Source organism: Helicoverpa zea, chromosome 4 (genome assembly GCF_022581195.2).
Source record: "Helicoverpa zea isolate HzStark_Cry1AcR chromosome 4, ilHelZeax1.1, whole genome shotgun sequence".
Classification (NCBI taxonomy): domain Eukaryota; kingdom Metazoa; phylum Arthropoda; class Insecta; order Lepidoptera; family Noctuidae; genus Helicoverpa; species Helicoverpa zea.
The window spans coordinates 7938693-7952680 of NC_061455.1; the positions used below are offsets into that span (position 1 = coordinate 7938693).

The following is a 13988-nucleotide window of genomic DNA, read 5'->3' on the forward strand; positions in this document are numbered from 1 at the left end:
TTAAGGAACATTTTCCATAGTTTTGACTGCAGTAATGGTATAAATAAGTATAACTCTGTAACTTATTGTAAATGGTGTGCATACCTGTAAGTGACATATTCACACAGTAAATACTTACGTAAGAAATTTTGTAACTATACTTGTTTTTGTGTATATGTTGTTGGTTTGCCTTAATAAATAAAATAAAAATAAATAAAACATGAAACTATTTTAGACAATATTTATGCAGAAATTGTGCGTATACTCTATGAAGGTGCAATCGCAAGTAACTGTAAGAACGGATTACAGCGCAAAAAGAGTTACATAACGGGCTGGAATAAGCATGTGAAAGACGCACACAGACAGGCTCGGATTTTCAAACCTGGACGTTGTTTGGTAGACCGAAAAATGGTGATTCATATGAAAAAATGGTGGAAAGTAGAAAGGTTTTTAAAAGTAAATTGAAATGGTGCCAAAATAATAAGGACCAAATAAAAATGGACATCATTGCAAGTCATCATGACGCAAAGAATTTTGGTAGTTTTTGGAAAGCCACGAACAGGTTGAACCCCAGGTCGGGTCTGCCTGTGAGTATTGATGGCCTTAGTGATCCTGGTGATATCGCCAACCTATTTAGTAGAACCTTTAGGGTTGGGTCTCCCCTGGGTACGTCGTCTGGTGGGCTTGAGGTGGTGGGGGGGTCTAAAGACATGCCTATTAGGTTTACGGCCAGGGAGGTAGCTACTGTCATACGCAACTTAAAGAGAGGCAAGTCGCTGGGTCATGACAGCCTAAGTATAGAGCATTTGCTGCATGCTGGTAAGCACTTACCGCGAGTGCTAGCAATGTTTTTTAGCTTGTGCCTGAGTCACTGGTATCTTCCAGCGGATTTACTTAAAACTATTGTTGTGCCTATTGTTAAGAATAAAACTGGAGATGCGAGTGAAAAGAGCAACTACAGGCCTATATCCCTGGCTACCATCATTGCAAAGGTGTTGGACAGTCTGATTGACCAGCAGCTGGATAAGTACTTAATACTTAACGATGCCCAGTTTGGTTTTAAGCCAATCTTATCCACGGAAACAGCTATACTATGCCTCAAACAGACTGTTCAATACTATATAAGTAGGAAAACACCTGTATATGCATGTTTTCTGGACCTCTCCAAGGCTTTCGACCTCGTATCTTACGACTGCCTATGGAGAAAATTGTGGTGAAAATGGAGAAAATATCAAGAACTTCCCAAGCGATATCATTAGGATGCTAAAGTATTGGTATAAAAACCAATACAATTATGTTAAGTGGGCGGGTATCCTGTCGGATGCATACGGGTTGGAGTGCGGTAAAACGGTGTAGGAAAAAAGCCACATCAGGTTAATAAAATCTTATCATAACGTGTTAGAAAAGTTTAAGGTGAGTATCGATCAATAAATTGTAGAAATTCACAGATCTGAATACACTGATGTGTGGCTCTGTGTACCTAAATATCTTAACATACCACACAACTTTAATATTATAGGGGCATATTCCAAAAAAGTTACAGCTTAAACTTTTTAATTTTAGTAATAAACAGGTTCAATATTAAGAATAACAAAAATAATGAATATGCCTTTAGTCATAGACAGACCTATTATTATAAGTGTCGTTTGTCTTTTATAATTATTTTTTACTAAATAGACCTAATCCTTAAAAGGTCACTGAATACTACCTACATATTTTGTTTTATAAAGACGTATTAATCAAAATGTCACTTTATGGCAAAAAATATTGTGTAACTTACCGTGGTAGTATTCGCAATAAACGGACACTTTTTGAGATTCGCCGATGTTTTACATGTTCACTCGCAAGCGCATCTGACGTAATACTAGTTCTGGCTCTTTCACACAATATGCGTAAACGAATAGCGGAACGAGTGAAAGAGACCGAAATAAGCGTAGTCTCTGTTATAGTTAGTAATAGGTCTCTTTTTATTTACAGGGTTATAGATTATGCTTTTTAAGGTCAGTTTATTGTAAAAACGAGTATTACAGGAATTTTGAATTAAGTCACTTTCATTCTAAGTGTGCGATATGCGTGTTCACACGAGAAAACCGCATGCAGGATTCTGCAAAATGCTGATCCCGTCGATTTGTGCAATTTGGTTTTGTCACTGGAAACTGGATCCTTCGTCCAGTAAAAAGCGGGATCCTTTTTAATTACACATATATTTCTATAGCAGTGTTCACACGGCTTCCTGCGTGCGGTTTTTTGCTGGACACTGTTTTTTTTTGCGGGAAAGTGGAGTGGTGGCAGGCCCACCCCGCGACCGCTACCCAGCTCAGCTCTTCTTCAATCGCTCATTAGATTTACAAAAATACCTATAGTCTGTTTTTTAATCTCGTAGACTAAATTGACACTTGCAAAATGTCAAACTTCCAAATAATTTTGCTAGCTCTGTGGTGCAGTGTTGTACTTACGATACCGGTACGTTGAATCGTAACTTTTTACAATAAGTCATCCTGAAATAATGGGCTTATCCTTGATGATTACGCATGGCTTTGCGTGGTCAGATATCCCTGGCAGTTTGTAGCACGTCGTACAGCCATGTGTACGTACGTGAATTTTAAATATAAAACTTTGAATGAATATTAAATTCGTCTATTATAGATAAAAAGTTACGATTCAACGAACCGGTATCGTAAGTACAACACTGCACCACAGAGCTAGCAAAATTATTAGAAAGTTTGACATTTTGCAAGTGTCAATTTAGTCTACGAGATTAAAAAACAGACTATAGTCGAGCGTTATGTCACGATAAGAAGAACCCAGAATTTTCTATTTCGCTGCCGACGAAGCCGATAATACCAATAGACTATTAACAAAGTATTAACGTCCATTTCGCCTAATCACTACCGTAGGAATGGTCAAAAAACAGGATACAGCCCTTGCACACGGCTGTCTAGTTTTGCGGGACCGGCCTTTTGCTATAGATCCTGCAAAACTGAACTAAGTGTGTACACAGCGTCCGTTTTTGCAGGATCCAGTGAAAAGCCGGTCCTGCAAAACTGGGGCCCGATTCTCCTAAGTTAATAATGTCAAAATTGAATAGAAATTGAATCGCAATATGATCGCAATAGCAGTTTTAACCATATCGGGCATTCTGCTACTAATATAAGACCAATCTTATTCCAACGACATTCGATTGGTTTGCGATTGGTCTGCTATTTTGGTAATTTTTGTTCTATTGGTAGTTTGCTCTACAATCATATTGCAATCGTAAATCATTTGCAGACAAAATGATTCATTATTGAATGACAGAAAAGGATAAAAACTTTTATTTCAAAGAAAAAACAGCGGAATGCCACATACGCTTCAATCGTAATCGAGTCGTGATTGGATCGCAGTCGAATGTGAATCGTATGTCGCTTAAGTAAAATTAGGAGAATCGGGCCCCTGGACGGCCGTGTGAAAGGGCCGTAACAAACGACAAACCGTCGTCGTGACCACCGTCTTAACCCGGAACGACAAATCAAGCTTAGGGATAATGCCACTAATGTTCGAAATAACAAAAGGACTATATAGGCCACAAATATATAGAACTACATGGTTTCTTAAACTTACTGTATGCTAAATCCACAAACGTAAGAAGTATTTGAAAATAAGTATATAAAATGAACTCCATTTTGTTATAGGAAAAGGTATAAAAACTTGTGAAACAAAATATGTTCCTACTTAATAACAAGTAGGTACCTCAGTGAATTTATTTTCGAAAACAACTCTAATAATGCAGTTACGACCTAATCTATTTTATCTTTCAAAGTTAGCAAGTTTAACAGCTACTATAAAGTTATAGACTCTGTTAAGCCAGAGAGAATCAAGTTTCACAACCAAAAACAATTTAATTTCTATTCTACGATTATTTTACACTGAATGGTGAATAAAAAGAATTAGTTTTAGGGGATTCGGTCGATTTGAGTTTATAATTTGAAAAAAAAAGAGGTTCTACAGAGTTCAGAGTACATCCGCGCGTACAGCTACGTTGCTTTGATAAAGAACTATAATTATCTATACTAATATTATAAAGCTGAAGAGTTTGTTTGTTTGTTTGTTTATTTGAACGCGCTAATCTCAGGAACTACTGGTCCGATTTGAACAATTTCGGTGTTAGGTAGCCCATTTATCGAGGAAGGCTATAAGCTACTTTTTATCCGGGTTCGTGCAGAGGTTCCCACGGGATGCGGGTGAAACCGCTGGCAGAAGCTAGTTTATTTAATATAGCTGGATGAAAATGATATTTCCGTTCTTAAAGGCAGTCGACTGGAGGCGGGAAATTCAAATATAAAGTGTTTTTTTTTTATGTTTTACGTAAAATAAAAGTAGGTATGAAATGTGATATTTTCAATATAACTCCGGAAGTTCATGCTATTCAAATATAATACGAAATACTATTATATTTTGCATTAAGAAGTTTATCGGAATACATTTGGATTGTTAGACCCGCTTTGGATACGCCTTTGCCTTCGGTCGTGCACGAAATCCAGCCTGAGTCATAGGTATCCAAGCTTATCCAAGATATATTTGAAAGTAAATAACACAAGAATGTTGCATTGGTACTTGCCTAACATGGAATTGAACTTGTGCACTCGTACTTGAGGCGCTGGTGCTTTAATCTCTACGCCACGACTTTGGAATTCGATTTTTTATGCATGTTCCAATAACCGTTATTTTTGCTCCTTTATACCTAAACCTATGCTTGAGGTAGTCTTGTTGAATATTATCCAAGAAATTAATTAAGCCTTACTAAATACCTACATGCATAGATAAAGCTTTTAATTAATTCATAGCCGTAAAGTCTTTAACGAGGCGCGTACCTATTTACTGCCACTTATAATACCCTAATAACCTATAATTTTATCTGTTTTTACGCTTAAAAAAGTATATTATACTCGTCAAACTGATTAAATTTAACAACTATAATTAGATTAAGATTCGTTAGTCAATGTTATAACAAATAATTGTTATAACATTGACTAACGAATTAGACGTTAGGCCACGAAAGAATAAAATATGTTATTGTTATTGTATACTAGCCGTTTTCCCGCGGTTTTACCCGCGTCCCGTGGTTACTACTGCCCGCACCGGGATAAAATATAGCCTATGTTACCTACTCGTGGATAATGTAGCTTTCGAATGGTGAAAAAATTTAAAAAAACGGTCCAGTAGTTTTTGAAGCTATTCATTACAACCAAACAAACAAAGTTTTACTCTTTATAATATCAGGGGCCCGATTCTCCTAATTTTACTTAAGCGACATACGATTCACGTTCGACTCGATTCGACTGAGATCCGATCCCGACTCGATTACGATTGAAGCGTATGTGGCATTCAGCTATTTTTTCTTTGGAATAAACGTTTTTATCCATTTCTGTCATTCAATAATAAATCATTTTGTCTGCAAATGATTTACGATTGCAAAATGATTGTACAGCAATCTACCGTATAGACCAAAATAGCAGACCAATCGCACACCAATCAAATGTCAATCGAATACGATTGGTCTTTTATTAGTAGCAGAATGCCCGATATGGTTAAAACTGCTATTGCGATCATATTGCGATTCGATTTCTATTCGATTTTGACATTATTAACTTAGGAGAATACGGTAGTTTGCACTACGGTACGTTACGGTGCGTTACGGTAGTTTGTACAATCATTTTGCAATCGTAAATCATTTGCAGACAAAATGATTCATTATTGAATGACAGAAAAGGATAAAAACGATTATTCCAAAGAAAAAATAGCGGAATGCCACATACGCTTCAATCGTAATCGAGTCGGGATCGGATCTCAGTCGAATCAAGTCGAACGTGAATCGTATGTCGCTTAAGTAAAATTAGGAGAATCGGCTGCTATTGCGATCAGATTGCGATTCGATTTCTATTCGATTTTGACATTATTAACTTAGGAGAATCGGGCCCCTGGGCCCCGATTCTCCTAATTTTACTTAAGCGCCATTCGATTGACGTTCGACTCGATTCGACTGATATCCAATCCCGAGTCGATTACGATTGAAGCGTATGTGGCATTCCGCTATTTTTTCTTTGAAAGAAACGTTTTTATCCTTTTCTGTCATTCAATAATGAATCATTTTGTCTGCAAATGATTTACGATTGCAAAATGATTGTACAGCAAACTACCGTATAGACCAAATCATCAAAATAGCAGACCAATCGCACACCAATCAAATGTCAATCGAATTCGATTGGTCTTTTATTAGTATAGATAGTTCAACTCAGATTTGCGCGCGGCCCTATGTGTGCGTCGGCTTGTAAATATACAACTTTCATTCGTGTGACAGTGACGTCGTCCGAGCATGACGTGTTCTCATCGCTTTTTGTTATGGGTACAGTCGTTTACGAAAATGTCTAGTTCTTCACGGAGAAAATGTTTTAAGGATTCAGGTAGCGTTTCAAAAAAATGAAACAACATTCAAAGCTTTTTATTATTACATTTTACAGTTTATCATTATTTTCTCATACGGCTTTTCAAATTGACATTGACAGTATCTAAGAAATAAATGAAGTGAAATATCTAAGATGAATTAAATACTCCTTACATATTTTCTAGCTCGGGGTACGCGGACAATAAATAAATGTGTGGACTAAGAATGTAAAAGACCTATAATTTAGTATAATAATGGAAACAAAATGTGTGGGGAATTTTAAAAAATTATATTGCTTCGCATAATGTCGACCAAAATAAGACGGAAATAATGAAACTCATAAATGAACGTTTAAGTCAAATTGATGAAGGGATGTTGGGTAATACTTGTCGACATGTACAAAAGAAAAAAGAAGAATACTATAGACATTTTGACATGGAGTCAGAATTTATAATTAACATTGGTGAAAGTAGCGAATCCGAAAATTCATCATTTGATTTTTCAAGTAGCGATACAGAATCATTATAAATAAATAAACTAAATTACGTAATAACTGTACTTTAAACAGCCGTATACAACCCCTAAATAACTGTATTTGTACCCGACTGTACCTCTTGTCACGCACACAAAGTCACTGTATATGTACAAGGGTTACCCACACATAGGGCCGCGCGCACGACTGAGTTGAACTTACTTTAGCAGAATGCCCGATATGGTTAAAACTGCTATTACGATCATATTGCGATTCGATTTATATTCGATTTTGACATTATTAACTTAGGAGAATCGGGGCCCAGATCGTGCGTTTATTTCGCCATCGCCAATCAGTAAACCGTATACTGAAAGTCGGGGTAGACTAAAGACAGGCAAGTTGTTTAAGTTGCAAGCTGCCGCAAGTTTGTTTTATAACATCGTCGTGCCTGCCCCAATGAGGGATTTTCTTGATTTTTTAAATTATTTTCTTAGCTGATACCTAGGTTAAGGCGGTGATCTTTGCACGATGTTTGCACGTTACTGCAAGGAATGGAGCGTCATGGAATAAAATGAAATAAAAGGAGAAAAGAATAAAATATAATAACGCAGCACAACATACATGCACCTACAGTGGTATAGGGACGGCTACCCATTTTTTTGTGCAGTTGATAGCTTAAATACCATTTTTGCGATTTTTTGTACTGACTGCACCAAAACACAACACTATCGTTATCGTTGATTTAGACGCCCTCTATCGGCATATAAAAAATAAATATTTCCATGGCATACGTTGAGGTGGACTAATGAGTAATGTAATAGAGTTACTACCTAAAAAAAATTTGGGCGCAATTTGATTCTTTTTGTCGGTGTATTAGTAAGTTTATAATTTTTCCTGATATCTATCTTAAAAACTGTAAAAACTTCTAGTTTTCGTACATTACTGGAAATTTCTTGAAATATTTTATTTTAGAGATACAAAAATTGAGCATAGACAACATGCGTGTAAGCTTTTTCAAGCTTCACGAAAACAACGGATTAGTATGTATGGTAGTGCGTTAGACTGATTGCGCCGCAAATTATATTCTCGGGTAAGTTATTGCAATTGTTGATATCACTATCAGCTTAGTTTAGCTTTATTTAAAGAGAATTAACAAAACTTATAATCACAAATACAATGTTACGAATCTTAGCAAACATCCTCGATATCTATGCGGGGTGTGTGCTCTATATTTTCATTTAGAACATGAAAGCATTTGTAATTATCAGAATAAAGTGAACTCTTATCGCATTTGTACTTAAATTAAGTAAATTTCATAGCAATTTGTAATGTTTACTATTCCTAAAGCCCAATTTTTATCTATGCATTATGAAGAGGTTAACTGGTGAACTCCTTCCTAATTCAGGGTTTTTTTTTTCAGTGATTCGTATGGTGAGGAATGAATGTGAATAAATTGTCAGAGTTTTGATTTTCATTTAAGGGAACAAATTTGAATAAGTTGCAAACAACAGAATGGCAACTTTAGAGCAACAAGCTTCTAAACTTCTGGATTTCAATCAGAAATTAGACATCACTCTACTTGATAATATAGTTGGATGTCTATATTCCACGGTTGGGGAACAACAACGAACTGCACAGGAGATACTCACTGCTTTGAAGGAGCACCCTGATGCGTGGACTCGTGTTGACACTATTTTGGAGTTTTCACAAAATCAGGAAACAAAATACTATGCCTTACAAATATTAGAACAAGTTATACAAACAAGATGGAAAATACTGCCAAGAAATCAGTGTGAGGGTATTAAGAAATACATTGTCGGTCTTATCATCAAAAACTCATCAGACCCCGTAACAATGGAGAATAACAAGGTATATTTGAAAAAACTTAACATGATTTTGATCCAAGTATTGAAAAGAGAATGGCCTCATAACTGGGAAACTTTTATAAGTGATATTGTGGGAGCATCCAAGACTAATGAAAGTCTTTGTCAGAACAATATGGTCATTTTAAAGCTACTTAGTGAGGAAGTGTTTGTGTTTAGTACAGGACAGCTTACTCAAACCAAGGCAAAGCATTTGAAAGACACCATGTGTTCTGAGTTCAGCCAAATATTTCAACTCTGTCAATTTGTCCTTGAAAATTCACAAAATGCCCCACTCGTGGATGCCACCCTCCATACACTGTTAAGATTTTTGAACTGGATTCCCCTTGGGTATATATTTGAAATGAAATTGATAAGTACACTCATATTTAAGTTTTTGAATGTACCAATGTTCCGAAATGTTACATTAAGCTGTCTGACCGAAATTGCTGGCGTGACTGTCAGGAACTATGAGGAGCAATTAGTGGCTTTACTTGTTCAGACTATGGAGCAGCTTGAAGCCATGCTCCCCCTCACTACCAACATACGTGAAGCATATGCTGCTGGTCGAGATCAAGAGCAAGTGTTTATCCAAAACCTTGCTTTGTTTCTCTGTACCTACTTGAAAGAACATGGGCAACTCATTGAAAGAAGAGGGCTCACCAACACTCTGATGAATGCTCTCCGGTATCTTGTGTTGATATCAGAAGTGGAAGAAGTTGAGATTTTCAAGATATGTTTGGAATTTTGGAATGCACTAGCTGCAGACTTGTACAAGATTGCACCATGCTCTCACACATCAAACATGTATACCCTGGGAACAAGTGTTGGCAGGAAAGCATTGTACTCTGATGTGTTGAGCAGTGTTCGATACATTATGATCTCTAGAATGGCTAAGCCTGAAGAAGTATTAGTAGTGGAGAATGAGAATGGTGAAGTTGTCAGAGAGTTTATGAAGGATACTGATTCAATTAATTTGTATAAGAATATGAGGGAAACATTAGTTTATCTCACCCATTTGGATTATCAAGATACAGAACGCATCATGACAGAAAAACTTCAAAATCAGGTGAATGGCAGTGAATGGTCATGGAAAAACCTGAACACATTGTGCTGGGCCATTGGATCAATTTCTGGCGCAATGATGGAGGAAGATGAGAAAAGGTTTCTAGTTGTAGTAATAAAAGAACTACTGGGCCTTTGTGAGCAGAAAAAGGGCAAAGATAATAAAGCTATTATAGCTAGTAATATAATGTATGTGGTGGGCCAGTACCCCAGGTTCTTAAGAGCCCATTGGAAGTTTCTTAAAACAGTTGTGAATAAACTTTTTGAATTCATGCATGAGACTCATGATGGGGTCCAGGATATGGCATGTGACACATTCATAAAGATTGCTATCAAATGTCGGCGTCATTTCGTCACTACACAGGTTGGTGAAGCTTGTCCATTTATTGAAGAAATCTTAAGCACAATCAGTTCAATTATCTGTGATTTACAAACACTACAAGTGCACACTTTCTATGAAGCTGTCGGGTACATGATAAGTACACAAGTGGATCAGGGGGCTCAAGAGCAGCTCATTGAGAAGTATATGCTGCTGCCTAATCAGGTATGGGATGATATAATATCACAGGCATCGCACAATGTAGATATCTTGAAGGACCCAGAGGCTGTTAAACAGCTGGTGAGCATTCTTAAAACAAATGTTCGTGCCTGCCGTGCTCTAGGCCATCCATATGTTGTGCAGCTGGGAAGAATATATTTGGACATGCTCAATGTTTATAAAGTGATGTCTGAAAATATTAGCCAGGCAATTGCTTTGAATGGTGTTGTAGTGACCAAGCAGCCACTTATAAAGAACATGCGGATAATAAAGAAAGAAACACTGAAGTTGATTGCCAGCTGGGTATCACGCTCTACAGATAACAGCATGGTTTTGGAAAATTTCATTCCTCCGCTTTTAGATGCAGTTCTCTTGGATTACCAACGAACAGCAGTGCCAGATGCACGTGAACCAGAAGTTTTATCTTGTATGGCTGCAATTGTTTACAAGCTAGGAGGGCATATAACATCTGAAGTGCCAAAAATATTTGATGCTGTTTTTGAATGTACCCTTGAGATGATTAACAAAGACTTTGAAGAATATCCTGAGCACAGGACAGAGTTCTTCCTACTACTGCAGGCAGTTAATACACATTGTTTTAAGGCATTCCTAAGTATACCTCCAGCACAATTCAAATTGGTATTGGATTCCATTATCTGGGCATTTAAGCACACAATGAGAAATGTTGCTGACACTGGTCTGCAAATCCTGTACCGGTTGCTGCACAATGTAGAGCAACATCCTCAAGCTGCACAGAGTTTTTACCAGACCTATCTGTGTGATATTCTAGAGCATGTATTTAGCGTGGTAACAGACACGTCCCACGGCGCCGGCCTCACGATGCACGCTACGATATTAGCGTATATCTTCTCGCTGGTGGAGGCAGGGCGAGTTACCGTTCCACTTGGACCCACACCAGACAACATCCTCTATATTCAGGTAGGATTGAAAAAATAATAATTTAGTGATCAATAAATTATATTATGAAATGTTAATTGATGTCTTTTAACACTGTATTTTAATTATTAATTTTTTTATCATCTTTACTGGCTAAAAAAAGAATACTGCCTAACTAAAGAATATGGTATTCCTTCTTTTTGGAAAGTTGGTTAAAAAAAATCTGGAATATGAATATTTAATTATGTCTATATGGTCTCTCTAGTTTCACATTTTCATTCAATTATTGCTTTGACTTTTTCAGGAATATGTGGCTAACCTACTGAAGAGAGCGTTCCCGCATTTAACAGACAATCAAATCAAGATTACTGTTCAAGGACTCTTCAATCTGGATCAAGATATCCCTGCATTCAAAGACCACTTAAGAGACTTTTTAGTTCAAATAAGAGTAAGTTTCCATAGCCTATTATTTAAAGTCTTAGGAAAATTAACGTATTCATTTGAGATAATTATTTATTGGAAACGCATTGATTTTAATGTTCGTCCACTTATTTAAAATGCGCGTATAAGATTCTTATTGGATTATATAAGATACACAAATCCATTAGAAAAGGGAATATTGCGTTACCGAGCTATTAGCGGCCAGTCATGAGATTGGTATCAAACAATAGCTTGAGTAATTAGGAACAATTTTTTACTATCGACGTTATCCCATGGGACGTTAAGGAAAAAAGATATTCGCATTTGTGCATCAGAAATTGATGAGCTAAGGATTGGACCATACTACATCCCTTAGTACCAAAATCATCGCTGGCCACTGATAGCCCAGGGCCATAGAAATTTGCCCATTGTCCTTTAATCAACCAATGTTTTAAGGTTGTTATTAAGGATAAGGATGCTATAAGGATTATGGTGCCATACCTTAAGAGCTGTTTGTTGAACAGTACACCTAAAAAACTGTTTATTATTTGTCTCTACGTCCTTCTATTCATATTATAATTTCAAGTAATGGACTGGTGAAATTATAATTATGTTGAAATACAAAAGCAAATACTGAAAAATAGCTTAATAAATATATTAGGGGGCTCATATACAGCAAAAGTGGTTTTTGGCCATTTTATAAATGGTACGAATCCTTTTGCAAGTACGGCTCGCACTTGGCCGGTATTTTTAAATAACTGTGCAACAGATAGACATTAGTTATTGTGCATTATTTATTATACTCAAATATAATAACATTTTACAGGAGTATACGGGTGAAGACGATAGTGATTTGTATCTGGAGGAGCGCTTGTTGGCTCTTCGCCAAGCACAGGACGAGAAACGAAGAGTGCAGTTGTCTGTGCCAGGCATTCTCAATCCTCACGAGTTGCCTGAAGAAATGCAAGATTAATTGTAATGAAAACTAAAAATGGTGGCAGTTCACAATTAAGTGTGGATTAAAGTCTATCTATTTTGTAATGAATGTTCGAGGGTTAATATATTTTCATTATAATGTTATGTATGAATCATTTTAATCAACACTAGAAGCTTGAGTTATACAATCGTAAATTGTATTATTTCATGACATTCACTGTCCTTCTTATTAAATACACTAGCAAATCTCGTAGAGGTCTTTTTAAGCATAATTAATTTAGTTGATGTTATTCAGAAGTCCATGTTGTGCAGCTCAAACATGCATTCAATTTCCGAAATGCAATACTTGTAGGTTTAATAGGTACTTAATCATAAGTTTTACCTTTACATCTAAATCTTTGTGATGCATAACATTTTATTTATGAAGTATATTTTTTTTTTATTCAGATAGTTATTTGCTAGGTTTCATAATATTTGAATTTTAACTTTGTGAACTAATGAAGTTGACTAAGCTATACTTTGTGGACTGTTGCCATTTAAACTGGCTATAATCTTGTGCCTATAAAATGATACCTTATTATGATAGTTTGTACAGAGGATCGCTTGGAACAATGCGAGGTGATGAATGCAAGTGAAAAGGAAAAGAAACCTTTTCTTGAAAGGTATCTTTTGCAAGCACAAGGCAGATTGGGCCTTTAATAATTATAGGCAGGAAATCATGCATCCAATTTACATTGCTAGTGAGGAAGTAGGATATTTCTATGTTTTTAAGTAATCTTCAAAATGTAGGTAATGAAATCTCTGTGATGGAAAACAGTGTCGGAATTTCAACATTGCACTGCAGAATCTGAGTATTACTGAGTAGATTCTAGGCGAACTTTATAAAGTGACTTGCTGTTAGTAATATTTTTTATGTTTTGTTTAATGTTGTCGAAACTAATTTGGTAATGGTTTGGAAATCTTAACATTCAAGGTTTTCGAATGCATTTTGGGTCCGATTAACTGTCAGTCTTTCAATTTTGTGTTTAAATAAACCAATAAATATGATAACTGTATTACTTATTTCGGTTTGGTAAATCATATAGCTTTCTAGTGATTTATGATCTATGTCTCATGCACCTTGACTATAACTAACTAGTAAATAAGCGTCTCCAGTGCGAGACCTATTAAACTTCATCTTAATCAATTTAGCCAGTTTACGATTATCATTGTACACATCAGACGGAGGAGTAAATGTAACTCAAACTAATTGAAAAAAAAAAATCGGCAATAGTTGGTTAAGGGTCTGAATGCCGAAATTGGCTTGTCTCAAACAATTTTTTGGCCAAATTTATACAGATTTTGACGGCGAAAAAAATTATATTAAACATAATAATGGCGTACACGGCCGATTTTGGC

General features: G+C 36.2%; 1 protein-coding gene across 1 annotated transcript; it reads left to right on the top strand.

The window, feature by feature from the left end:
* Window positions 1–7811: 7811 nt before the first annotated feature.
* On the top strand, window positions 7812–13637 carry LOC124629708 (exportin-1). The gene is made up of 4 exons (XM_047163221.1): window positions 7812–7962; window positions 8293–11276; window positions 11539–11682; window positions 12481–13637. Exons 2-4 carry the CDS (start codon window positions 8385–8387, stop codon window positions 12625–12627), a joined length of 3183 nt encoding a protein of 1060 aa, XP_047019177.1. The 5' UTR covers window positions 7812–7962; window positions 8293–8384; the 3' UTR covers window positions 12628–13637.
* The last annotated feature ends 351 nt before the right edge of the window (window positions 13638–13988 follow it).

Excerpts from the sequence above, each read along its gene's own strand:
- LOC124629708 (XM_047163221.1), top strand. The coding sequence starts at position 8,385 with ATGGCAACTTTAGAGCAACAAGCTTCTAAACTTCTGGATTTCAATCAG. Across the intron at positions 11,277-11,538 it reads ACAACATCCTCTATATTCAG|GAATATGTGGCTAACCTACT; the intron begins GTAGGATTGAAA and ends TGACTTTTTCAG. Across the intron at positions 11,683-12,480 it reads ACTTTTTAGTTCAAATAAGA|GAGTATACGGGTGAAGACGA; the intron begins GTAAGTTTCCAT and ends AACATTTTACAG.